The sequence below is a fragment of the Chiloscyllium plagiosum genome, unplaced genomic scaffold (assembly GCF_037043375.1).
Source record: "Chiloscyllium plagiosum isolate Xiang-an unplaced genomic scaffold, Cpla_swu_hap1 HiC_scaffold_13, whole genome shotgun sequence".
NCBI lineage: Eukaryota > Metazoa > Chordata > Chondrichthyes > Orectolobiformes > Hemiscylliidae > Chiloscyllium > Chiloscyllium plagiosum.
The window spans coordinates 67953436-67981308 of NW_028270151.1; the positions used below are offsets into that span (position 1 = coordinate 67953436).

At 41.1% G+C, this 27873-nt stretch overlaps 2 protein-coding genes across 3 annotated transcripts; both read right to left on the reverse strand.

Annotated features, from left to right (window-relative positions):
• Nucleotides 1-13065: 13065 nt before the first annotated feature.
• LOC122555831 (transcription cofactor HES-6) lies at nucleotides 13066-15046 on the reverse strand. Its single transcript, XM_043702009.2, has 4 exons — nucleotides 14818-15046; nucleotides 14603-14689; nucleotides 14422-14503; nucleotides 13066-14260 (listed from the first exon to the last, which is right to left on the reverse strand). Exons 1-4 carry the CDS (start codon nucleotides 14896-14898, stop codon nucleotides 13803-13805), a joined length of 708 nt encoding a protein of 235 aa, XP_043557944.1. The 5' UTR covers nucleotides 14899-15046; the 3' UTR covers nucleotides 13066-13802.
• A 6110-nt stretch (nucleotides 15047-21156) lies between these two features.
• On the reverse strand, nucleotides 21157-23480 carry her8.2 (hairy-related 8.2). 2 transcript variants are annotated; one of them, XM_043702920.2, is made up of 4 exons: nucleotides 22619-23480; nucleotides 22424-22519; nucleotides 22234-22312; nucleotides 21157-21931 (listed from the first exon to the last, which is right to left on the reverse strand). In XM_043702920.2, the coding sequence occupies exons 1-4, from the start codon at nucleotides 22688-22690 to the stop codon at nucleotides 21450-21452; spliced, it is 729 nt and encodes a 242-aa protein (XP_043558855.1). In that variant the 5' UTR covers nucleotides 22691-23480; the 3' UTR covers nucleotides 21157-21449. The 2 variants fall into 2 exon arrangements, with proteins under 2 accessions (XP_043558855.1, XP_043558856.1); XM_043702921.2 differs by having other exon boundaries at nucleotides 22628-23473.
• Nucleotides 23481-27873: the final 4393 nt, after the last annotated feature.

Genomic DNA, 27873 nt, shown 5'->3' on the forward strand with positions numbered 1-27873 from the left:
CGTAAATGACCCCTTATCAAATCGACCAAATTGCAACTGCCCCACAGACTGGGGGGAGTGGACCTCCCAGATATTAAAGATTATCAATTAAGCTCTCTCTTATCTTATGTGAGTGACTGGGCCTGTGGGCACTCTGCTTCAATATGGTTGGACACTGAAAGTTTGCAGACAAAGTGCCCCCTCATTAGTCTACTGTTCCTAGACAAAATGAGGACAGTTAAGGAATATTGCCATAATTCAATAATTATCAATACCATTAAAGTATGGAGGGCAATGCGGAAGAACGAGGGCAATGTAGCCAAAACATCATTTCTTACCCCCATAAAGTAACTGGTATACCAGGTTTCCAACCGGGTGTAATGGATTTTGGGAATAAACTCTGAGCACCTAGGGGTGTGTCTTTCCTGGGTGACTTATTTGAGGGGAAAACAATGATGTCCTTTGATCAATTGACTCAGGAGTATGGACTACCTCGCAGAGGCCTTTTCTGTTTTTTTACCAAATCAAGGATTTCATTCAAAAAAGAACTACACTTCTAGCCAACCCTTATAGATCTGACACAGAGAAGAGTGTGCTTAGTGCAAAGACCAAACTGTCTGTCAGCACCCTTTAACACCTTGTGGGTGGCACGGTGGCACAGTGGTTAGCACTGCTGCCTCACAGCGCCAGAGACCCGGGTTCAATTCCCGACTCAGGCGACTGACTATGTGGAGTTTGCACATTCTCCCTGTGTCTGCGTGGGTTTCCTCCGGGTGCTCCGGTTTCCTCCCACATCACAAAGATGTGCGGGGTCAGGTGAATTGGCCATACTAAATTGCCATACTAAAGGCAGCAACATGGGCGGGTCGGTGTGGACTTGTTGGGCCGAAGGGCCTGTTTCCACACTGTAATCTAATCTAATCTAATCTAACCTGCTGGGGTATGGCCCTTCACACAAGGTCAAGCAGCTTTGTAATGTCTGGGAGAGAGAGCTGGGAGTCGAGATCTCCTCTGAGACATGGGAGGATATTTGGGAAAACACTAAAAAGATTTCAGTTTGTAACAGGACCCAGCTGAAGATTCTCCACAGGATCCATCTTTCCCCAGATCGCCTCTCAAAATTCAAAGTGGGAGTATCCTCAACATGTCCCAAATGCAAAACGAGTGCAGGCACTGTCACTCATTGCCTTTGGTCCTGCTGCAGGCTCTGGACATACTGGAGCGCTGTGGTAAATGTAAAAGAGAGGGTCTTGGGGACAGAATTGGAGATGGACCCAGTCTCTCTTCTCCTGGGCCTGCCCAGTGTACTTCTTTCAGCTGCATATAGGAAAAACGTTTCAATATCCTTTTTTTTGCGCAAGGAAAAACATTTTGCTATGTTGGGTGTCTGAAAACCCCCGTGGGTCTGTCGGGTTGGCGTAAGTTAGACATGGAGCATATCCCTCTGGATTTTCTCATAAGTACGGTACACCAAAAAACTGAGAATTTTTATAAGACATAGCAGCCCTTTTTGGATTACCTGGACACAGATTTATCTACCATGCTACTAAGGGCTTTTATATAGCCATGACAGTCGCACCTCGTGAATCTAACACACTGAGAGGAAGAATTATGAACATATGAATATGTGCAAGTTAGTGCTTTCAATGGTCAAGAGTTATTGTTTTGTCCCACTGAGCTGTATGTATTATTTATTTATTTATCTAGTTTTTTTTTAAATATACATATATGTACATGAGTGTAGGTCTGTTCTTTTTGTATTGTTGTGATTTGTATAGTTTTTGGTTTTATGTAATATTTTAAAATCTCTTTCAATAAAGATATCTTGATAAAAAAAGACTGGGGACTCAATCCTATGCTTTTTGGCTCAGTAGGAGTTAAATTGAGTTTTTTGGAGAGTTTCTCACTGTGAGACCTTGTGCAATTTCTCACTGTGTCATAACACTCAGAGATAGTGAAGATTGCAGATGCTGGAAAGTCAGACTCGATAAAATGTGGATCTGGAAAAAGAACAGCAGGTCAAGCAGCATCAGAAGAGCAGGAGAGTTGGTGTTTGAGGCAGGACCCTTCATTCTGAGGAAGGGTCCTACATGAAACGTCGACTCTCATGCTTTTCTGATGCAGCTTGATCTGCTGTGCGTTTGCCAGCTCCACGTTTTATCCATTATATATTATCAAGCTTGTCCTATTAACTGGTTACACCACCCCCACAGCCACCACTCCCCATTGGTGTTCCTCGTGTCTAATTCCATCCCAGTCTTACCACGTAATGCTCATGGAACAACTTGCCCCTTGTCATATCCGCTAAAGACAGAAATCGCTTGCATTTCACACAACTTATGAAAGGCTAGTGAGCAACTCAGCGAGCATTGGCAATCTAGCCTTGCACGTCACTGGCAAATAACAGCAGACACTGCCCGTGGTGCATAGTCAGCATAGCTGACACTCCCTTCCCCATACAATGCTATTCTCTCAGCCTACTCATTGTTTAACTAGCAGGCCACACTGTTTTCCTGTCCTTAGCTAACCCCCATCCCAACTAAATACCCTTTGGAGGTCACTGCTACTCAGTTTCCTATGCCCACTTGAGGCCAACACCTTGTCATTATTCAAAAGGGGAGCATCACATACAAGAAACAATTACACAATTCCAAGAATGAGCTTTTATTTGCAGACACCAAAAACAAAATGAATTGAGGCTGCAGGTCATCTCCCACAATTCAAACTAAATTCTGGCACATCGACCAATGGCAATTTTACATTCCACAATGGTCTACTGCACCCAGCTCTTATTGACAGCAACGGCTTTGTCAATCAGGTCCAGTTTGCTCTGTAGTGCTGGAAGGTGTTGTCATGCAGAATGAGAGCTTCCTTCTCCCAATGGAAGAGCAGAGTCCCTCATTTTGACGTTGTTTTTCTTTCTGGAAGCTTGCCGATTATCACAAAAAATGTTTTTGTCTCTCTGGCTTTGCCATCTGGGTGTGATGGATGAATGAGATTATACAAGGGGTACGAAATATAATGAAAGGAGAAGACATAAAATGTGATCAAAATATTGGGTCACTGCCTCCTGAAACTTCTCTATAAGTAATTGCTGTAATTATAATTTGCAAGAAACCCCTCTTCATTAAAGACTCTTCCCTGTATACGTCTGAATAAACTTTGATACTCTTGACATCTCAAACTCTGGAATGCTGCTTAAAATCCCCAAAACAATCAGCATATCTTGCAGGATCTCCAGGTTCGGAACAAGGGACACACTAATGATGAATGGTGGACAGATGAGTATGTTTATATATCACCCTCTGAATAGGAATAGAGTAACTGGGAACATCCAGAACAATGAAGAAGCTACGACTGAAGACACAAAGTGGAAATATAGGACCTATGAAAAGGTTTCAGGGTCCCTAGCCCAGGCTGGGATGATGTAGTATTCCTGAAATTGTTGAAAGAGGGCATCAGTGGGACTCATCAAGATCGGGATGGGACCATTCGCCGCCGCCGATTAGCCACTGCCCTTTCACCGCCGAGGACGCTTTGCCACCACCCATTGGCTGCTGAGGACGATTCGTCACCGCAAGTGTTTGTAACTCATTTTTATGTATAAACCAATAAAATGATATTTATTTCACCTCTTTTTTTAATCAATATTTACTATGTTGTTGTATAAATAAAGGGGACTGATAAGTATGAAAGAACAGGCGGCAGGTAAAACAACATATATATATTTCCGGTGGCGAATAGTCTCCAGAGGTCAAACGACCCCATTGGAGAAACACTGGTGGCGAACCGGCAGTGGCTAATTGGCGGCAACAAATGTGCCATGGCAAATCGTCACCAACCCCATCAAGACATTTCGGAAATGGATAGCACCCAGGCAGATGAGCCGAGACTGCAGCAACATAAGAAGGGGAACAAATCAGAAATAAGGCAGTGCCAAGGTGGAATACTAGAATTGTGGAGATGAGGACACATTAATGAACAATATTATGTGAAGGCGGATGGCTGTGAGAGACAGGCCCTCAGTCAACAGTAGGAGGCAGTGTCCAGACCAGAAAAATTGGTCACCTAGGCCTCCTCAGATAATATAGGAGAACTCTTTACAAAGACAACAGCACTGCTGTGGGACCACCTGCATAGAATGTCATAGACGCTGGAACTTCTGAATTGATAACTAACCAATGATTACCCACGACCAAAGAAACATTGTATACACCTGGGTGGGCAGTAGAGCCTTCAAAGCTTGGAGGAGTGAATCACAGCTAGGGAAAATATTACTAACAGTGTGTGTCTGAATAATGAGGGAACAATGTTGAGAAAAGATATATTAAGGGAAATGAGTGCAGTCATCGACTCTAAGTTTGTGAAATGATTTGGCACTCAAACCGAGGTGCAGTGAAGTGCAACTATGGTCCAAAAGAAAAGCATGTTACTCTGCTTCAGTATTATAGCCACACACATGAAGTAAGAATGGAAAGCTGAGGCAGTATGTGGGCTTTAAATAAAAACAGAAAATGCTGGAAAAACTCAGCAGGTCTGGTAGATTCTGTTGAAAGAAGAAGAGAGGTAAAATTTGACTCTCTATCCATTGATGCTACTTGACCTGTTAAGTTTCTGCTTTTTATTTCAGATCTCCTGAATCCGCAATACTTGCTTTTATTTAAATGTATAGTCTATTTGCTCATAATTGCCTGTTGTATGGTTGATGACGCAGGTATGAATTCATACATGTAAGAGCAGGATATTCTAAATGTTTAATGGAACATGAAAAATAGTTTGGATGCTTAACAATCCACATCTTTTAAGTTCAAATTACTTTTTAAATAAAGGAGCATTTGACAAAGGAATCTAAAAACAGGGCTTGGAATTTTTAAACATTGTCAGAGAAAAACATTCTGAATATTTGAAATGTACCTGTTGATTGAAATTGATTAATAAAATTAAATGAATTTAAGCTAGTATTCTTATTGGTCAGTGCAGTGATTACAGGAGTTGATACATCATGTTGCAACCGTACAAGACATTGATTGGACTACTTTTGGAATACAGCATTCAGTTCTGGTCTCCTTGTTATAGGAAAGATGTTGTGAACCTTGAAAGGGTTTAGAAAAGATATACAAGGATGTTGTCGGGATTGGAAGGTTTGAGCTATAGGGAGAGTCTAAATAGGCTGGGGCTATTTTCCCTGCAGCATTGGAGGCTGAGGGGTGTCCTTGTAAAGGTGTATAAAGTCATGAGGGCATGGATAGTGTAAGTAGCCAAGGTCTTTTTCGTAGGGTGGGAGCATCCAAAACTAAAGGGTATGGCTTTAAGGTGAGAGGGGAAGATTTAAGAGGTACCTAAAGGCCAACATTTTCATGCAGAGCATAGTGCATGTATGGAATGAGCTGCCAAAGGAAGTGGTAGAAGATGGTCCAGTAGCAACATTTAAAAGGCATCTGGATGCGTTAATGAATAGGAAGGGTTTAGAGAGTTATGGACCAAATGCTGACAAAGGGACTAGATTAATTTAGGGTATGAGTTTGACTGGAGGGGCTGTTTCTGTACTGCACAACTCTATAACTCTAAGACCCTGAAAGGACTTAATGGGATGTGTTCTCTTGTAAGAAAATCTAGAACTAGGTGTTATAGTGTAAAAATAAGGGGTCACCCATTTAAGACAGCGATCAGAAAAAAAATTCCCTCAGATTCTCTGTGATTTTGAAATTCCTTTCATCAAAAGGCAGTAAACACAGAATCATTAAGTATTTTTGATTACCAAAGGGTGGAATATTAACAGGAATGTATAATTGAAGTTAAAAACCAGATCAACCATAATCTTACCAAATGGTGTAACATGCTTGAAGGGCCAAGTGACCCATTCTTGTTCCTTGATTGTATGTTCTCTTGACATTGAATGGCATCACAACTGCTGAGTCCTCCATGAACAATATCCTGGTGGTTACCATTGAACAGAAACTGAACTGGACCCCAAATTCTATTGCTACAACAGCAAATCAAAAGCTGAGAATTCAGTGGCAAGGAAGTGAACTCCTAACTACCCAAATCTTTTCCACCATCCACAACACATCACTACTGGAATGGAACAATTTACACTTGCCTGGATGAGTCTAGGTCCAATAATATTCAAGAAGCTTGACATCATTCCGGACTAAGCAGCCCGCTTGATTGCTATTCCATCCATCCATCATCTTAAGCATTCACTTCCTCCATTAGCAATGTGCACCAACTACAAGATGCACTGTAGCAACTCAGCAAGACTCCTGCAACATCGCCTTTCAAATCTGGAAATCTAAAAGGATAAGAGTACCATTGGATTACTATGATTTGCAAGCTCCCCTCCTCATTCCTGTTAAAGGGCTTATGCCCAAAATGTCAACTGTCCTGCTCCTCTGATGCTGCCTGACCTGCTTTGCTTTTTCAACGCCACACTTTTTGACTCTGATTCTGCAGCATCTGCAGTCCTCACTTTCCCCAAGCTCCCCTCCAAGATACACAACATTCTGACTTGGAAGTATGTCCCCTCTTGTTAACTGTTGATGGGTGAAAAATCATAGAACTCCCTTCATAATAGCACTGTGGGTCTTCCTACACCCAAAGACTGCAACAATTCAAAAAGGCAGCTCACCATCACTTTCTCAAAAGCAATGAGAGGCAACAAGTGCTAGCCTACTCACATCACCTGGAAGAATTTTAAGAAGTCAAATTTCTTGACTTTGCTGGAACTACCTAAAATAAGAATAAGAACAAGTTCCCTTATTTTGGTGGCTTGAAAAGTGGGCTGTCTAATGCTTCTGTTTTGTATCCACCTTAAAAAGCATTCCTCCGATTCCTAATACATGTAAAATCATTCTAATCCATACAATAGACTTCAGCCATACTGCAGCTGACCATATTGGGACGAATGATTAGTGTCTCTATTTATTGCCTCAGGAAACGTGAGTTTGAAATAATGATGTTTTTTCCCATTCCTGGACATATTTAAGAGTATTTCCGCCATGGAAATGTGGAAAACTGCGTTAGCCTATATTACGCAGAAACGGCTTGTCTATTTAACTGAATCCTGGCAGGAGGTTCTATAGCTTCCCCGCTGACTCTTAACAGTTGTTACTTTAGAATTGGTGTCAATATTGGCACGTTGTTTCAAGAACCAGACAAGGTGACGGCTTTACAAAGAGCAGGGTGAAGAGCTTCTTTCATGTCACGAAACAAGAGCAGGGGCTTTGATGTAAAAACAGCAATTCGTCTAAATGGAGAGCTGACCTTTCACTTGCGTGGGCATGTAACTTTAAAAAGCTGACTTCCAGAGAATTTCTCGAGACTACGCCTTAATTTTCGAGACCCACATTTAATCATTCCGAGCCGCACTTGGACGGTTTGAGGCGGTAACCGAGCAGATGCTGGACCATTATCGTTACAGCATTTGGTATATTTCTGGATTTTTTGTAGTCTGGCTGGTCCCAACTATGTCACGCCGAAAGACCGAATGCTAATTTCTCCATGTCCTTTGGATGTGGTTTGGGTGCGTGCAATCTCTCGGTGATATTGTGTTTTCATTTTCAACATTTAGTTTGGTCAACGTTGGATAGTCAATTGGATCTAATCCTGATTAATTGAATACCTTTGAAAATGGGAATTAATGCTGTCAAATACAATTGGTTATAATATAAGATTTTTTTTTAAAAAAGACAAGGGTTTAATATTGCAAAGTCTTAAATCAGCGTAAATGACTTATGAAAATCAATGCAACATTGTAAAGTCAAAGTTCGCATTGGGAACAAATGAACACATTAACAGATTGCAAGGAATTACCGAAATCTCTACAATTTTGAGAAATGTTATAGATGAGCCATCATGTAGTAACTTAACAGTGCCCGCTACTCCATCAAACAGAAGACTAAGGTGTTTTAGCACATACTGCCCCTTCAAGCCCAAGTCACTCTTCCCAATGGCTTCAGCCACACCAATGCTGAAAACTCTTGACAACATTGAATATAAAGTATTCATGTTTAATGTTTGCTCATGTTTGCTCATGTTTAATCCGTAGTGCTGTCACTGAGCTGGATAGCCACCTCCTCTACCACTGTGCACTACAACAACTTGTCAATTTTTCGTGTCTCTCAGCTTCAGATCTCTATCACTGAGAAGAATACCATTGTGAGCTGATTATGTTCCCTCAGTGACACTTTGTTAAAATTCTGAAAAGTCCTACCCAACCTTAATATAGGGCCACTATCAGTACAGAGACTACAGTAGTTAGTTCAAGGATAAGGACCAATGCCCTCTCCTCAGGATAAGAAGGAACAAGCATTAAATAAAACTCAGCGGCATCCACAACCTCAGAGCAAAGTCATTAAAATGGATGTAATATCAAATTATAGAAATTGGCCTCTCCTTGCTCCCCAAAAAAATGTTGATAATCAAACTACGTTTATTGACTTGCAACGGAATACAGTGGTTAAAACAGTTTTGCTCATTTTTGTTTATTTGTTCATGGGAAGCATGCATTACTGGCTAAACTAGCATTTATTGTCTTCCCTAATTGCCTAGACAACAGTTAAGAGTCAATCACATCACTGTGGGTCTGCAGTCACATATGCATCAGGTCGGGTAAGGATTGCAGATTTCCCTGAAGGATATATATTACTGTTTAATGATATTAATGAAAGGGAATAACATCAGCATGTTTGCCTATCCGTTAGTTATCTGCTTACAGAATTACATTGGTTGCTGGTCATTGTCAACTGAATGTCTTGACTTAAAATTCATATCCTTGTTCCTAAGTGCCTCCATAGCTCCACATCTCCCTGACTCTAATATTTTTCAGCCCAACAACCCTCTGAGATCTGAGCTTTCCTCCAATTCTGGTGTCTTAAGCACTGCTGATTTTCAGCACTTCACCACTGGCAGCTGTGTCTCATGAAAGAAAGAAGACTTGCATTTATGTAGACCTTACCACAACTCTAGATGTCTCGAAGTGTCTTTCAGCAGTAAAGTTTTTTTTGTTGAAGTTGTAGAAAGATGGTAGTCAATTTGCCCCATTGCCTAATTCTTAATTGCTGGAATTACTTGCCAAAACTTCTCTTTCCCTCTTGCTTCTTTTAGAATACTCATTAAACTTACCTTTTTGATGAAATGTTTGGTTTAATCATCTTTCATAGTATCTCTTGTGTGTCTCTATTTTTATTTTATTTTATAACATTCCTTGAAAGTAGAGTGGAACATTTTATTTTAAGGAGCTACTGAAATGCCTGTTGTCATATCTAGAATTTCACAATAGGTTACAACTTACTTAAAAAGCTTTATTTGTGTAACTTATGTTTTCAGCTGAAATTTACATATAAGGTTTGCAGATATCAATATTTTATTTACCAATAGCTATGAAATTATGGAATTACTTGCCAAATATGAGACTGCTCTTTATAAAAGGCTATGTAAGAAAATGTTTGACAACAGCAGCTTGACAACAATAATACATGTCAGCGATATTTTATCAAGGATAAGGGAAAGAAAAACTATTGCCTAATCATATTTGACATTCATATAGAGCTAGGTGAAAATTAATAACATCAATTTTGATCATCGAACAAGATTTTGTTTTGGTTTGCAATGACTAACTTACAGATTTAACTACATCTTTAGTAACTAGGCCTTCATCATTTCTCTTGTAAAGAAAAAGCTTTTTGAAAATAACATGATAATACTGACACAACTGTTAAAGGTAACAGCTGGTTAAGCCTACATGAAAATGCTAAATCCTGGTCATTAGAAATAGAAACTTTAAAGAGTTATTTCCTTAGAGGAACCTCTTGCTGTGGTTCTTTCAGCACTTTAAATCATTCGTCACAATTATTTATTAACTAGTCAACCTCCTGTGGTACTACACATCAGGCTAGTGTGCAGAAGATAATTGGATCAGGGCATGAAGACGTAATTCAATCCCACTTTAAAATCCACTGTATTTTCCTTTTACAAATTTCTACATAGATTCTTCTAATTTTAATAGTATTGCATTATATCACAGAATTCTTACAACACAGGCTATTCAGCCCATTGTGCCTGCATCAGCTTTTCAAACAAGCATTATGACCTTGTGTCAACATCCTGCATTTTGCATACTATTTTTATCCAAAAATTATTTAGTGCATCATGAATTCTTAAAATAAACCTGCTTCCACATTTCAGGCAGTCCATTCCATGTGTTTCATTTTTCTCACATCACCCTTTCTTCTTTTGCATATCATTTTAAATCTAGGCTCTCTTGTTTTTGTTCCTTTTATGAGGTGTATTTTCCAATTCTTGCCATTGATGGGGTTGCATCAGTTGCCATGGGAAAACTGATAAAAATATTATCAGAGATTAAGTTTTCAATATGTATATTTATCTATTAATATAATAAAATGTGCCGGTTGTAAGAATATGATAAATCATGTACTGAAGAAAAACCCAGTTGTCCCGTTAACCTCATGCATAGGATGCACATTCTGCCCTTTGGTAGACTATAGTAGAAATGATTTGAAGTATCTCCCTGCAGCAGAGGTAAATTAATTAAAACTCCAGAACAGGTATGTGGTTCTGCAGTACTCAGCTTTATTTCCCTTGCTTACAACAAAAGCTTCCACTAAAATAAATGGAAAGAACCACGACAGACCAGGTGACACTAAGTGCATATTTGTTACTTAATTGAAGATCAGCTTTATTATATATTTTGTGTTGATACAAAGTGGTTTTACCTTCACATTCATGCAATATGTGTAGTATAATTCAATCGCTGGATTCAAACTTATCAAGTAGTAAAGACCAACTCAAGGACTAACTTGACCTTTCCTAACGGTACTACAGGTTTGCCTAAACTACAAGGACAAAAGAAGTTCAAAAAGCTGACTCACCACAACCTTCTCAAGGATGGTTAACAAACGCTGGTCTAGTCAGCCAAAATTGCTCACATCTTATGAATATTTTTTCTTTTAAAACTAGCTTAGTTTTGTGTGTCATCGTCAAAGGTTGAGGAGTTTTTATCATTTATCTTTAATCATTTTAGTGTAAGCAGAATGTTGACTATCATGTGGACTATTTATTATCATTGAAATTTAACCACTTTTAGATTGAGAGAAATTCTGTTTTAGCTGGTCTGAGAATTATTAAGAGATAGCAGTACAATTCAGATCTGCCTTAATTCTCTAAGCAGATGCCAATCTCAAATTTGAAACTGTAGTACAACTTCTTTATTCATTTGTACTTTGAATCATGTCACAAAATCCAACATATAAAAGATATACAGTTATAAGTTGCATCCAAATCTGTTAACTCCGCTCATCTCTTTGAAATTGTAATGACAAAGTGTCCATCTACCAAAAAAGTCAGTTATTTATGAAGTGTGTTGTGTGAGCAGTAGGCCAGCCATTAAGTATCAATTGTAAATGATGGGAGGTCAGTTTAAAAAGAGATCTGGGAAAATCTATACTTTTAAGTTCTATTACTTGGCAGTTGAAAAACAGCAGGTGTAGCTATTCATTTTCTCTAAACATAGAATTATTTTTCAAATGAACCAAGTATTTCAGCAAACCGAAAATAAATTCTCCACAGTTATGTTCAAATCAGTGTGAATAACCTCTTGATACTAAATCTTATATTTCTTAATTTTACTCAACTCAGCAGTGAGATTAGAATCTAGTGTCTGATATCAGTCAGAGGGTCCTGGGTTTGAAGAGATTGCATATATAGAGTGAGATGGAAATGTGTTGCTGGAAAAGCGCAGCAGGTCAGGCAGCATCTAGGGAACAGGAGAATCGATGTTTCGGGCATTAGCCCTTCCTGAAGAAGGGCTAATGCCCGAAACGTCGATTCTCCTGTTCCCTAGATGCTGCCTGACCTGCTGCGCTTTTCCAGCAACACATTTCCATCTCTGATCTCCAGCATCTGCAGACCTCACTTTCTCCTCATATATAGAGTGAGGCCATGGAGAGATTTGAAAACAAGGACAAGGAATTTAGAGGCAAGTTTTGCTTTACGAAGAGCCAATGTAAGTCAGAAAGCAGGGAGTCAATATGGGAATGGTGATGCAAAAGCAATAGAATCATAATGACTTCATGTTTATGGAGAGAAATGGATTATAGGCCAACTGGTATGCTTAAAAATCATCAGGTGTAAAGGGGGAATGTGGATTTCAGCAGCTCGAGACAGGGTGAAGTTGGGCAATATTATAGGTAGAAATAGGTGTTCTTAGTGATGGCTTGAATTTGAGATCTAAAGATCATCTCATGATCAAGGGATGAGAGCAAACTATTTCATCTCAGCTAGTGTGAGGGGAGGATGGGGTTGGTAACAAGGGAATAGAGTCTGGAGTAGCTACTGAAAACAATGTCTTCAGATTTCCCACAATTAATTGGAGTAAATTTCTGCAGGATGTTAGATAAATTATCTGGTAATGAGCAACTGGAACAGACAAGAGAGGCATTCAAGTCAGTGTACATTCGAAGCCTTAGCATGGGAGTTGAAAGTGCCAACACATGGTGAAGCCTAACACAGTACACACTCCCATTTGGATAAACCCAATTAGATTTGTTTCACAGAGCCACCTAAATCATATTGAATTTAAATGAAATGTTTTTGCACTTTACTAACTTAAATGATTTAAGTAGTCATATTATTTCACAATTTGGATTCCATCCCTTACATAAACATTGTTTAGTTCTTGAGAAATGTTAGTGAGCTCTTCAGACCGAGCCATTAGGTAATGCATCATTATTAAATTCTGCCTTAATTTACATGGTATTGTATTTAGCAAATAACATTAAATTTGACTCTTAGTTGGAAAATGTATATTATGTTAATTGCACCTCAGCTCTAAAACAAGCATACATTTACATCCTGGTATCTAAAAGTCATTCTAATTTGGTGCTTGGCTTGAGCATAGCATGACAAATGCAAGACTGCTTTTAAATAATAACTTTGTACAATATCAAATCCAAATAATTGCATTGGTAGAGTTCATCATATAGCAAGCTAAGTGCCATTGCATCTGTACTTCGTTTAATGGCATAAAAAGTTGTGTACTTATAGGTTAGTAAATAATCATTCTTTAACAAGTGGTAAAAGTTTATTTAAACGACAAAACATAACAAAATTCCACTTACATGACAGACATATATACGTACAATTAAAAAAAGGTTAATGTGCTAGCATAACATTGCCAATGTAACGGGGCTCAAATGCACAGGGATCAGGTATACAAGTTTCCTAAAGGCATTTCCCTAGAATTAATAAGAACATTTACATCTAACCTTTATGTCTTGCACAAATCTAATTCAGTCTGTCTTCCTTCACTGAAGGGAGGAACTGTGGACCCTGTTACCAATAATTCTAGCTCCGAATTAATCCCTTTAAGGGAATATTAAACTTTGTTTTACCACTAAAAGTAGAGTATTTTACATGTTCATTCATGTGTGCACGAGCATATTTGCACTTCAAAAATGTAAAAAAAAATATTTAAACGTCGTGCTTTATCGAAGCGCTTTCATTTTTCTGTTCCTAAGAATTCTTGATCTGGAGGCGCTAATTCCATTAGAAATGCATGACAGTACCTAAAATAGCTAACCTTCAATCTAGGATATCGGCCAATTGTTTTGTGATATTCCCAGTGCTAGTTTTCGTTCAGTTTCTTTCATTGTATTTATTTCCTTATTAAACATAATTGCTGTACTTGTTACACACTCAGTATTGCTCATTGAAGGTAGTGATGACTTGCTACTGGCTTTTAAAACGGGAGAACCGATGTCCCATTCAAACTAGGTAGCTCTGTTATTTGACTTGGATCCATTCCGTTACCACGGCCTCCAGACCGATTTCGAATACATTACAGGAGACGTGCTCTCTGTCCGAGAGTTGTCGACCTTTTCTTGCAGCAAAGGACTCTGTCCGGCAGCAGGCGAGTCCCCTTCATCCAGATCGGAGCACAGGTCATCGCTGGAAGCAGTGGATGAGGGAGACAGTGCTGAGGGACTGCTCTGGATGCCACCTCCGGGGGACGCCAATAAATGGCACACATCATCAGGCCCAGGCCAAACGCCGGAGGAGCCAGTCTCGGCCATTAACTCGCCCAGTAAATCCTGAAAGTGGTCTTCGCTCAATGGCATAGACTCCAAAAGGTGGTTCAGTAACTCGGCGGCCACTGCAGAGTCGATCCCGGGGCAGTTTGAGACGAAAGTGTGCACCTCATGCATGCACTGGATGTAGCCAGCTGCAAACCTCTCGTTCGCTTCCTGGTTAAACCTGTCTGTTTCTGCCAAGTAGGAAGAAAAGGGAGAAAAGAAAAAGGTCACTTCCCATCGCCACAACTTTACCACGGAAATGTAATGCTCGCCTGGATGGGGCTGTGCAGCAGCAGCGTTTGTCCAGGGTGCACTCCCCTTCTTACAGACGGATATTCCACGCAGTACTCACCTACATTTCTGTTGCGAAGTATGTTTTGCACACGTTTCACGGTCATCTCCAGGACCTCCGCATTCTCCATTTTCGACTGCAGCTGGAGAATATTGAGCACATTTTAGATTTTGAAATCATTTACTGAAATCTGAAGGACTTTTTTTTTGTTTCTCCCCCATCAGTACAACTTAAAACTCACTTCCGTATCCGCCAGGATCAGTCTCAGTTCTTGCAAGCTTTCGTTAATGCGGGCTCTTCTCTTTTTCTCGATCAGTGGCTTGCGAGTCTGAAATCGGGAGGGGCAAGGGAAAAGCGCGGGGTGAGAACGGTATTTATTGCAAACCATGCACATTGCAAGACCCGGCGACTTAATACCACACACTTCCCTCCCGCTCAGTAACTGCACCGACTTACCTTCCGATCTTCTTTCACCGTGTAATAGTCCCCTTCATCCCTGAGAGAACCAGGTTTGCTGGGTTTGCACGATGGAGCCATGTTGTTTCGGGTAACAACAGCCTTCCCAATTTTTTTTTAATGACACAAAAGAAAAAGGGGAAATCCTCCCACCCGCAAGCACGTTTTTTTTTCTGCTAGCAGCTGGTACGCGTACAATCTCCTTTTTATTCAGTCTCGCCTGCTGTTGGCAATCTCTCTATTTATACCCTGCCGTTTGCATTTGAATGAGTGGAGAGCGGCGGGTCCCGGGGACGCCTAGAGGTCATTAGCTTACCCAATGGCAGTGCAAGGCTTTGTGTCAGGTTCTGAGCTGTACTCTGCCTGCTGTCAGCCTCCGGCTGGCCACGTGAGAAAATGGGACTTTTAAAGTTATTTGTTATGCAACTGCACCCTAACAAAACTGGACATTTTTTTTTCTTTCCCATTTAAAACATAACGCCACGCCGCCCTCACGTTTTCACAGCGTTGACTATCAATTCCATACCAGGCGACGCAAAATTAAACAAAATAGGCTCGACTCGGTAAAAATGGCCAGTGTTGCAGTCTCGAAAGCATTTATTATTCTTTTATGCGCTTCTAGGCAGAAGTGTCAGGGTAAGGAAGCGCCCTCCAGACAAACAGGTACAACTGCACTGGGTAACAAAAATAAGACTAAAAATACGTGAAGCAATATCATTACCGACAATGTTGATATCTGAGGTTTAAAGTTAACCACCTGCTTAATTTTGTATTTGAAATCAGGCAAGGAGGGCGTCTAGTATTGAATATCTTTTCATTCTTTATTGTTCAGCCCTACGCTAGGACAAAATTCTGGGTTTGTAGGTGAAATGTAACATGATGCTGAGAGCAGCTGCAGCCTCCCGCCAGAGTGAATCCAGTAAGAGCATTAGTCGATCCCTAAAGAGCAAGCGACAGGTGTTAGCTCTTGCTTCATTTGTTTTCCTTTTTCACTGCTGGTAGCGTATATCTGTCATATTTGTTATATTCAAAGTAAATCTATCCATCCCTCCGCCCCCACACTGACACACCCCACCCAACCATGCACTAGTTTCTGCAAAAGTGGTTTGCTCGGTACAAAATCAGCATAAGTCATGTGTTCCCTATTTTAAAAGCTCTTGTCAGATCAATTATGTAAATCGTACCCCTTTTAACTTGCAGCTATTTTGTTTTACTAGAATAATAAACGCACATAATATTGTTCAGCATATTTTTCAGACTGGAAAAGGATAATGAGTATTTTCCATCCTTTAGAAATAGCCTCGAACTGTTTGCAGTTTGTATGGGAATGTTTTACTGAAATACAATAGAAATGACTTTACATTGGCTCAGAGGCTGCCCGCTCGCCCATGCTGTACTTTTATCACTCAGTCTCTCTAACACTGCAGTTTAAATCCTCTAGTGGGGGCTATTTGGTGTGAATCGGTGCGGGGCGGGGCGGGGCGGGACGGGGTGGGGGAGGGCCCAAACGAACCAGCAATGGTTTCGGCTACAGTTCTTTCAAACATATTTGAATCCTGAGCTGAATGTGATGTCTTACCGCTTTGAGTTCATGTGTATTTTGCACGTTTTGGCGTCTCACTGTATTATCGATGACATGTGAGTGCAATGTAAATATGTTTGGTCTCTATATTGGAGGGAATAAACAGCAAAAAATGAAGCCGGCACATCATTGTGCGCGCTTTTAAATGTTCAACAAATGATGTTAGTCCACCGCCAAATACCAAGTGAATTAATGTGACTAAAACATTAACGTATTTACTTGATTTATTTATTTATGGGATATAGCAAGTTATTTACTGCTGAAAACAAAGCCTGGTTTCGATAGGAACCGAGGCTGTAAAACGCCTCGAGTGGTAATTAATTTTATGGACTTTTCAGTTGATAATTCGAGAAGTTGGTGCAGAGATGAAATAAATTCCGCAATGAGCATCAAGGTTACAATTCGAAAGTTTTTTTTTCCCCTGTTGTGTTGGCTGCTTGCCATGAACGTAATTGGGTGCAGTCATTATGCAACCTGGCCAGCGAATCCTGCAGCTGTCGCTGAAATCTTTTGTTTAGACCAAACAGGCGTACCCGATTCTGGCTTTCAACATATATCATCAGTATTCAAGGATGGTTGGCTTGAGAAATAATTCTGATAATAGAGCGAACTGTGTGCCTCCCACCAAATAAATTACGAGGAATGCCTGCTAAATTGCCGCTGCGAGATTGAACAATTTTCTTCTCTGCTGTCCAGCACATGAAAAGCATGCCAGTGGGATCATAGCGGAATGATTCTCTGTGTTAACATTGGTCAGTTTATATGTAGCATCCTGTTCATTCCTTCTGTTGTGAACTTTTAAATTGCGTTGAGACATTATTCGAGGAAGTGTGACCCTTGCCAGGGACGGGGGTGCAAATCTAATGGGTGAACAGAAAATTGTGTTACCCATAGACAATTACAGGAACACTCCGACAGCAAAATATCCATAAATAACGTACTGATTAATTCAGCCTTAAATTTCTGAAACGGGGAAGTGCTGTTCGCGAGCATATTGAATTGTTCTCGACGTTATCAGAAGTGGCCCGATAACAGTGTGAAGAGAGACCAGTGTTTCCCCATTTGGGAACTTTCCTCTCCAGCCTTCTATATTGTGTGAATGTGAGCCAGTCTCCCAGAACCGGGAAGGGCGGGGCAAGGCCAAGGCCACTTGTTCTTCTCCGTCTACACCCCCCCCCCCCCCCCGGCCGTCCACCATCACCCCAACCCGTCTCTTTCTCTCTATCACTCACCACGCGTCCTGTCTGGAATCAGGGTCAAAAAGTTCCAGGAGATTTCACCCGCCTGTGCGGACTTTGTTCTCGTTCTGTTCATATCACGGAACATTATATCTCTTGAAGAAAGTTGAAGTATCTCGGGTTAATTGAAAAGAAAGAAGTCCGTGATGCTATTTACAATTCAATTACGTTTTAGGACGACCAAAAATGTTATTCCTCTACAAAATATACTGCCCAACGAGACTGCTAAATTTAGTGAAAAGAGCTGATTCCTATACATTTTACAGTGAATCCAAATTCCGAATCGGCAGAGTATTATCATCACAATACACGCGAAGCCTTCCAATTCACACCATGCTCTATAATGGTGTATGTATCAGCGCTATAGAACATGGATCTTTTCGGTCTACTTTTCGAAATAAACGTGTTATACATCGGTCTTAATGGAGATTTGAGTCGCAATCGTTTGTCATTCACAGTAAAACATTGGCCAGATCAATGGTGTCGAATACATTTAACCTGATTATGACACTCGCTTCTTGAATAAAGAAAAAGCCATGCACCGAGTTCGGTATTCTCATTTTAAAGAAGCAGCCTGAATGGCGAGAGAAAGTGTTCATAAGCATTAAACGCGACGATGGTTTGTACGCGAATATTACACCAGAATACAATAGTAAAATTGTTGCGTTCAATTATACTTTGCTCCACATTTACTGCATTTTAAAATCCATTACTTCCATGTAAATGTAATTATTGTCTTTTTTGTTCTTCTTAACAATGGGTTTGCTGGAGATTGAATGCAGAATTGACAAAAGAACTGAACGTGTTACTTTCTGTTCATATTTTTAATACCTCATTGTTTTAATACTTCATTTAATACCTCATTGCATTTTTCAATTACGTCATGATTTGGAGGTGCCTGTTGGAGTTGGGTATACAAAGTTAAAAATCACAACACCAGGTTATAGTCCAACAGCTTTATTTGGATGCATTACTTTTCGAAGCGCTTCGAAAGCTAGTGTCTCCAAATAAGCGTGTTGGACTGTAAACTGGTGTGTGATTTTTTTAACCTGTCCGGTATGGGGAGCCATAGATGTCGATGTCTCATAGGAGTTTGGTATGCTTGCTTTTAATGGTCAGTACATTGAGTACAGGAGTTGGGACTCATTTTGCGATTGTATAGGACATTGATTCGACCACTTTTGGAATTCTACGTTCAATTCTGGTCTCCCTGTTATAGGAAAACTGTTGTGAAATTGGAAAGGGTTCAAAAAAGATTTACAAAGATGTTGCCGCGGTTGGAGGGTGCGAGCTATACGGAGAAGCTGATAGGCTGGGGCTGATTTCCCTGGAGCGTCGGAGGCTGAGGGATGACCTTTTAGAGGTTTATAAAATCATGAGGGGCATGGATAAGGTGAATAACCAAGGGTAGGGGAGTCCAAAACGAGAAGGTATGGGCTTAAAATGAGAGGACAAAGATTTAAAAGGGACCTAAGGGACAACTTTCTCACGCAGAGGGTGTTGCATATATGGAATGAACTGCCAAAGAAAGTGAAGGCTGGTACAATTACAACATTTAAAAGGCATCTGGATGGGTATATGAATAGGAAAGGTTTAGAGGTATTTGGGCCAAGTTCTGGCAAATGGGACGAGATTCGGTTAGGATATATGGTCGGCAAGGACGAGTTGGACTGAAGGGTCTATTTCAGTGCGGTACATCTCTATTACTATCTAAATAATCAATACACAAAACTCATTTTGGTTTTGACGACGAGGATGAGGGGAAGCATTTTTTTTGCTAATTCTCAATGTGCCTGTCGTGATACTCGGTACGGTTCTGTTCTGGGAAAAACTCAGTTCATCAGCATCGAGAGCGTAAACTTTACCAGTTCTGGTCTGTGACAGAATTTTCCACGATTTTCTGTTTTAAGACTACCAGCATCTACTACATTCTGCTGTTACAGAACCGATTTAACAGTAATATATACCCAGATACTAGATCCCATCTTTATAACTAGATTTCCAAATGTCTCTGTATAGTTCCCTTGTTCATTTAAATTTAAGTAAATAGTATTGTATGTATATGTACTTTATCTGTTGGACCCCTCGTGAAAACAACAATCACTGAGACATTTGTTTTCAAGATACTTTAATGTGGAAACCCCAGAACTTTAAAAAAGTACACATAGCACCTCATGGATTTTAAACTTCACATTAAAACAAACAAACGGCTTGGCCTTTAAATGGTTTCAGAGAAGAGCATGCATCTAAAAAGACTATGTTCAATACGTTTCTCACCCTATAAAATTTGAATTATTAAACATCACGGAGTCGTGTCTGCAGTTGTTTCCCCCACTGTCACTGAACTATGGTTCCCACATGAAGCTCATTGTCTCTAGTGCTCTTTGCACTTCGATGTGTTTATAATTATTAAAAAGCATTGTGCCGAGCCTATTGCGCAGTGCCAAATGGTTTCAGTCATTGGCCACCATTGAGGTACTTGGCACGGGGCAGATGGGCACTGAACATTATGTAAAATGCACGGGGCTTTGTTTTAGTAACTGATTAGTTGGTCTTTCTCTAGGGCCTGAATCACAAACGAGGGTCACTGAAATGGTAGGCAAAATGGGACTTGCAATCTTAAATGCAATGTTTTGTGCCTGGATTGTTCGCCGCTTTACGACCGTGGGAACATTCCTTCCCAAATTTCCAGGTCATAGCCCAGTCGGCCAGGCTCGACTGTTAAAAAAGCGACAGCTTTCACTCTCCAAAGATCACAGCGAAACAAACCATTAACATGACGATCGGAGAAACTTCGGAAGTGTAGCACTTGTGTGATGTTTGTTTACGAGCAGCGCAATAGTTATCCTTTGCAGTGTTCACTGAACGGTTCACTGCTTGAATTCAATTCTCTCACGCCTCCTCCGTTTTATGAACGGAATTCGACACTTGTTGTTTAAAATGACTCCTCGTTAAACTTCTTAACACAGGCTGACTAAAGTATCACCATCCCCTGCAGTTCTGGGCTTGCGCATGGTGTCTTTGAAGTCGTTGTTTGGTTGGGTATAAACTTGTTTCAAAATAACGAATATCTATTTAGGAAATATTGGGGCAGATTTAAAAGGCGAAATGTCCTGAAATGTTTGTGACCTCAGCCACTTTGAAAATAAATGATTATGTGATAAATATAGATCACGTTTTGTAACTTATTCAGAACCATTCAGCATGGAGTTCTTGCGGTGCAGTGTGCAGTGTTCCTGCAGAAGATTCACTTCAAGTTCGGTGCGTCCGAACTACAAATATATTTTATAAAGAGAAAGGTTTAGCTGCAATGACAATGCGAAAGAAGCAGTAGATTTCTTTTGTAAAACTCTTGCGTAAGGTCTTGTGATAGTGATGTTCATATTACTCTCATCATGAAACAAGTTTGAAAAGGTTGAATGCTTTAAAGGCAGTGAAAAGGTTAATGCGCTCAGCGACGTAACCGATGACCAGGACAGAGTGAGCACTTACATTGCCTATTACAGAATGAGACACAAACCGATTTTCAAAGTTTATTATTAAGTCGTTAATTGCAATATAACAAAACATAGTGGGGGGGGGGGGGGGGGTAAAAAGCCCGCAAGCAACTCTATCCAATAAATTAGATGTATTTCATTGAATACAACATTGTAAATGCCTTCTACAATACAGGCTACGGATAAGCACCCTTCAGCGTGAAGTACCCTGATTTTTGCACACATAAAGGACAAGATTTGCCCGGAAGTGTTTCGAAAAGCATATCTATGAGATACATAAGGAGAGTCTAGTAATTAGAGAAGTCGTCAGTCCCTTCACCAGGGTCTCCACACATCAGCACATGCTACAGACGGATGGTGCATTAAGGCCAAGTCTTCTTGGAGCTGTTGGGTAGCAGAGCTGGCGGGCTGCTGAAGGTTTGCTGTAGGACTTGGGAATTGTTCCACGCTTTTCCCGCACGTTTTAAACCCGGGATTGCAGATCTGATCGGGCGAGGAACGGGGAAATGAATCCAGGGCTCCGGAGGAAGCGGCGTTGATTGAAGGCATGTGCCCGCGGCTCACCGGGGAGAGCGGAGTCTGAGCAGCTTGCAGGTTCACTGGAGGATTCTTCAGTCTGGCCTGGCGCGAATCTTCGCTGGATCGAGGCAGTGACTTGAGTAGGTGGTTCAACAAACGCGCCCCAACGGTTTTGTCCATCCAGTCGCAAGTTAACAGCAGGTTATGAACTTCGTGCATACACTGGATGTAGCCGGCACTGTATCTCTGCTGAGCTTCAAGTCCAATATTTGTATCGGCTGAAACAAAACCGGGAACAGTGATAAGTAAAAGATTCACCAACTGCTTGCTTTTAAATTCCCAAATGCAGTTTTGTATATGTACAAACAACCTAAGTTTAAAAAAATGAATGTATGTAAGACAATTTTATAAGTTATCATTTGAAATCATTTTACCGTCGCCCACGTTTTCTTTATTATACTGTACCATTACATATAACATACGTGCAACACTTTCTGCCCAGTTTCATAAACACTCCATAATGTTGTTACACTTTAACCCGAATGTCAACGAAACCATCAAACAGTGCAGTCAGACTCACCCATCATCCTGCTGTTTTGAACATTCTGAAGGTGTTTTACTGTCATCTCGAGGATGTCTGCCTTTTCTAGTTTGGATTGCTGTAAGAAAATTAACACACGTGCGTTATCTTGTGGGTCCCAACATTTGGAATAAACAGGGACAGTCTGCGCAGAAAAGCAGCGAGAGCAGAGAGCAAACACTACACTTACATCCAAACGAAAGGCGCCAACGACTGTTTCTTTCAGTTGATCCAGGCAGTTGTTGATCCGTTCTCGTCTTTTTCTTTCAATGAGAGGTTTTCTTAACTGCAGGATATAGTTAAACGAGATAAGTATAAAAAAAAATGCCGGAATCGGAGTCTCAATAAACGCCACTTTCCAAAAGTAACTTGGTTGGCAACGCACTTTTCTTACCTTCCGTTCCTCCTTGGCGTTGGAGAGTTTTTCCACATTGTTGCTATATGTTGTGGCCGTCATTTTCCCACCGATCTGCAGTCTGGAAGAAAGATTTGCTACACGCTGCTAGCTAGTTTCAGGCTGGCTGAAGCTATGATGCCTTCTCGCTCTCTGCTCAACTCCTATTTATATCCATGAATTAGCATGTGAATGCGTGAGTTCCTGCGCTCAGCCACTTTCCCACACTTGGGGTCGCGGCCAGAGGCGAGTGTCCATCAATCAGCAGTGACAGCTCACTGCTCACATTCAATGGCCAGCCTGCCCGCCCAAAGAGCGACAGATGGCGAAGGCCAGCAATCTCTTCCAGCCCAATCTTATCTTTCCTTCAGCACTCCGAGCAGTTCGCATGACTCTTCAAATCACCTCTCCCTACATTCCCATGGATTTGATTCGTAGTGAGAAACTAGACGGTGTTACTCCTGTTACACCTGAGAACTCCGTCCCCTTTCACTGGAATGAATGGTGTCAATTTTGTAACGGCTGAAACATGAAATGTATCCTCTCCTTTCCATTCACAGCTGTTCGTTTGAGTTCTTGTTTCGGCTTGTATCATTTTCCTGGGTGCATTGTCAGTGCTCTCTCTGCTCACTACAGAGAACTTGTATTCTTTATGCATTTTTTCAACATTACTGTATCAGGCCTTCATTTCAACAATGCTGTGTCAGACCCATCGAGAAAGTAAGACGCTACCATTGCTGAACTGCTGATATGTTGTTGACCAAATTCCGCTTTTAGATAGCTGACAAACTTGAAAGTTTTGCTTTACTAGGTTTACTAGGTTACTACAATGTGCCCGACTCCAATGTAGTTATCGGTTCAAAAAAAAAGTCCTGTATTTAGAATTCCCTGCAAACGAGGTCAAGCTGACTGCTAATCTTCACATGTGACTTCCTGAAGGACAATTGGGATGAACCCACACACCACATTAGCTGCGCTGTCAATGCTATTAATTATAGGGATGCTAAATATTTTCTGCCATTCCGTTTCTTTAGAATCGGCAACACTTTGGTGGGAACTTCCTCTTTTTCAGATTCCATCCAGCTCTTTGTCTTTCTATGAGCTGGAGGATGTAGAGTTTTGATGATATTTATCTGGTTAACGGGCAGGCTCGGCTATGCTGCACTTCACGCTGCTTCTTTTGGGAGACTGCTTCCTGGACTATATCATGGGGCCGCGCTCTTTCCATCTGTGCATTTTTCATTCCCGGGCCCTGCAATTCTGACAACGAACTGGTTAGACTAGGCAGGGGTGAAATGTAAAACAAGACGCCATGTAACTCCCAATTAAAGAATGCTTTCACGCACAAAATACCCATGTCCTCACTTTGATTTTGGTTGGTTGAATTTTCTTGTCAAGATTGTTGAGGACTGGAACGTTTCTTTTCAGGTGCCTCTTGGATTGAATGGGCGATGGACCTATAGAAAGAAAAGCACATTGGATTGATTTGGCATTTTCCTTTTAGTTATGCATTTTGATTTATGTGAGAAAGCCCAGTTCGTTGTGTGAATGCATCCAAAATATTCATTCATTTCAAACACAGCTCCTGCCCAATGCCTATCCATCCAATCGTCTGTTATATTTTAGTAAGTGTGAAATAGCAGTTCTGCCAAAGCACAATATTATCTGCAGAAATTCTAAACGATAGATGTTTGGGATGCTGTACTCTCCTTGTGATGATCTGAAAACACGATTTTAAGAAAGAACACACACAGCAATGTGGCTGATTCTTAACTACCTTCTGGGCAAGCAGGGATAGGGAATAAATGCTGGCCTAGTCAACGTTACCCACATGTCATGTTTTTTTTAAAAGATTGTATGAACTGAACCGGTCAACTAAATGACTAATATCTTTAAACCTTTTGTCTTCTCATTACATATGCCAACCAATGACCTGATGTCGAACTCTAAAACAACAAACTGTATTCAAATATTGAACGCAAAATTTCATCTTGGTTTCATTTAACAGGTGCAGTTCCTTAGAACAGAAGGTGAACTCTGAAGATTAACATCAGTGGGTAAATCACTCCCGCCTGTGAGCATGTGTTATTTTAAAAGCACAGCTCCTAAAAATGTCCATCACACCCTGAAATGGTTGGGAGTGTTTTGTGAAGGAGTTCGGGCTGTGAACCAGATACTGAGGCAGATGTCCACTCATTCACTGCAGAGTTTTCTCGCTCTTTTTCTCCCTCTGAAACCCTTCGCAGCGGCCGTGCTTGCCTTAAGACACGCGACTGCCAGGCGCATGAACGAACGTGGGAAATTCTTCTGAACAATAAGGTCCTTTCACAATATTTCCTAACAGCCATCCAGATTAACTGGGGAGACAGTGCTATGCAGCGAGTGGATGTGGACCAGAAGGTGAATCCTTCCAGATGGCGTGACACCAGTTTAATCACCATGGCAACCGTTACACACTTGCATCACTTCAGTAGCTTTCAACAACTGCACTTTCATATTTACTCAATCCGATCAATTTTTTTTTACATTTTCTGGATGTTTTGTATTCTATTTAATTCACGAGAGATCACTAATATTTACCCCTATGTCACATGTTCCAGAATATTGAACCACCACCTCCATTTGTCTGAATATAGTAAGGATGCCACATTGTAAAATTGACTTGTTTCTTCAACCTCTGACAAACTCAACCCATGTCGCCTGCTATTCCTCGCCCCCTCTCTCCACCTTGGATGATCTGCTTCCCAGGCTCCATTTACCTAACTAATAGTAACAATCTGTTAGTCTTACATCTCCGAGTATCCACCGTCTCGCGGTGATAGAGATGGAGACTTCCAGACAGCCAGATTAAATAGCTTCCTGCCTTGCCTTCCCAATAATCTGGTTCTCCTTCTGAAAGGCTGCCCCTCCAACAAACGTTATTTTTGTTGTTCATGCAATCTGACGTTTGTGATACAGCTGGGCGGCACGGTGGGCGGCACGGTGGCACAGTGGTTAGCACTGCTGCCTCACAACGCGAGAGACCCGGGTTCAATTCCCGCCTCAGGCGACTGACTGTGTGGAGTTTGCACGTTCTCCCCGTGTCTGCGTGGGTTTCCTCCGGGTGCTCCGGTTTCCTCCCACAGTCCAAAAAGATGTGCAGGGTCAGGTGAATTGGCCATGCTAAATTGCCCGTAGTGTTAGGTAAGGGGTAAATGTAGGGGTATGGGTGGGTTTCGCTTCGGCGGGTGGGTGTGGACTTGTTGGGCCGAAGGGCCTGTTTCTACACTGTAATCTAATCTAATCTAAGCTGTAAGAAAAAAAGATCTTCTCGGCTCTTCTGAACTCAACTCCAACCTCACCCACCCCTTCACCCCCCTTCCTTCGTCCAAGTATCTGGGGCTTGTTTGCAGTTAACGCATTTAAATAAACCACCTCTCGTCCATCTGTCGCAACAGATTCCCATGTGTGCCACTCCAATGCTTGAGGTGCCGAGCGAGGCGCATCCCATTTAGACGGCGGGGCTGTGTGATAGGATACCTCATGACCCAGCATTGTTCAAACTCCTTCCCACGCCCGGGAGCTGGAGGGTTACACTGTAGGCCTTTTCGCTCCTTTTTTTTCTGTGAATTGATCTTCATTCTTGTTACTTTCGTTCCCCCACCCACGACTGAACACTACGATTAAAGACGGAACGCTGTCACCTTTATGATGAATTTGTTAATTCCGTCTAATCGGGGCTGTTCAACACGTGCCCAGAGACTTCGTCCTGTTAAATGCTACAACAAGTTTTAAAGTAAATGGTAGTGGACCATGTTAAAAATCACACAACGCCACCTGATGAAGGAGCAGCGTTCTGAAAGCTAGTGCTTCCAGATAAACTTGTTGGACTATAACCTGTGTGATTTTTAACTTTGTCTACCGTAGTCCAACACCGGCATCTCCAAATCATTAGTGGACCATATTACCATAATGCACACGGCGGAATTAAAACAAGAGATCCTGTGACATGATAATCTGGATTCAATATTTTAAATTAAGTTTAACTCGTTTTTATTAAATGAATCCAATCGGCACGATTTTAATGTCTTAGTGGCCTAGAAATTGTCAAGAGTTTCTGTGGTCATTCTTCCTGGGAGTCTTCAGCCATGTGCATAGCGAATCTCAGTTGCTGGGAAACCAATGGAGAATGTAGGAAATACGCTGCAGGTCAGTCAGTATTCTGTAAAGTGAGGTTCTGGCGTGTGATTCCCACTGGTTTTTCCATATCCCGGTCTTGCTTCACTTTTCTGAATGCAGATCCCCGCCCCCCGGCCCTATGACCTTACGGCTTCATCATGTTACATGATATCAAAAGGTTGAAACGAACAGCTGAATACCACTTTAACGCAGCAGCCCGAGGTCTGCCTACGGGGAGCAGTACGGAAAACCGACCGCAGCATTAATATTCTTGTTTGTATTTCGCGTAATTCAGCAAGAATTTTGCAACTTGCTTCTGTGAAGCACTAACTTTTAAACTGTGTCCTGTAAATACTTATACAAGCCGGGACTCCTCCAAGCATTGTCACTTTACTGTGAACAAGAAAGGTGTTGTGGATCTTCCATTTCAACAAAAGCTTAAATTTTTTATAGTATCTTCAACTTAATACGGCCTCCTTAGATAGGCTCAGTAGTTAGCACTGCTGCCTCACAGCGCCAGGGACCCGGGTTCAATTCCCGCTCAGGCAACTGTCTGTGTGGAGTTGGCACATTCTCCCCATGTCTGCGTGGGTTCCTCCGGGTGCTCGGGTTTCCTCACACAATCACAAAAATGTGCAAGTTAGGTGAATTGGCCATGTTAAATTGCCCATAGTGTTAGGTGCATTTGTCAGGGGTGAATGTAGGGAAATGGGTCTGGGTGGGTCTTGCAGAACAAAACGCACTGATTATAAAGCTGCCTGATTCCGATGGAATGACATTTTCTGTAGTTAATTATACATACTGCCAATTTTATAAGAAGCAAACGAGTGAAAATCTTCGACAGTATCAACTATCCAGAATTTGAATGAGTGAATCCATCATTTTAGTACAGACATTGTATTTTATTAGCAAGAAGAAACAAAGATGATACCAGTGATTCAAAAAGTACAGTACACACTACTGATGACCATTGAATTGTCAAGATTTTTTATTGTCCATTTGTATATATCATTCATCCGTATTATTTTTGTCACTTTTGTACAGCAGCCCACAGAGACAACTTAATAAATGCTTAACAGCTACTTATC

Excerpts from the sequence above, each read along its gene's own strand:
- her8.2 (XM_043702920.2), bottom strand. The coding sequence starts at position 22,690 with ATGACGGCCACAACATATAGCAACAATGTGGAAAAACTCTCCAACGCC. Across the intron at positions 22,520-22,618 it reads AGGAACGGAAGGTAAGAAAA|TTAAGAAAACCTCTCATTGA; the intron begins GTGCGTTGCCAA and ends TATATCCTGCAG. Across the intron at positions 21,932-22,233 it reads TCAAAACAGCAGGATGATGG|CCGATACAAATATTGGACTT; the intron begins GTGAGTCTGACT and ends GTTTTGTTTCAG.
- LOC122555831 (XM_043702009.2), bottom strand. The coding sequence starts at position 14,898 with ATGGCTCCATCGTGCAAACCCAGCAAACCTGGTTCTCTCAGGGATGAA. Across the intron at positions 14,690-14,817 it reads CGGTGAAAGAAGATCGGAAG|ACTCGCAAGCCACTGATCGA; the intron begins GTAAGTCGGTGC and ends TCCCGATTTCAG. Across the intron at positions 14,504-14,602 it reads TGATCCTGGCGGATACGGAA|CTGCAGTCGAAAATGGAGAA; the intron begins GTGAGTTTTAAG and ends AATATTCTCCAG.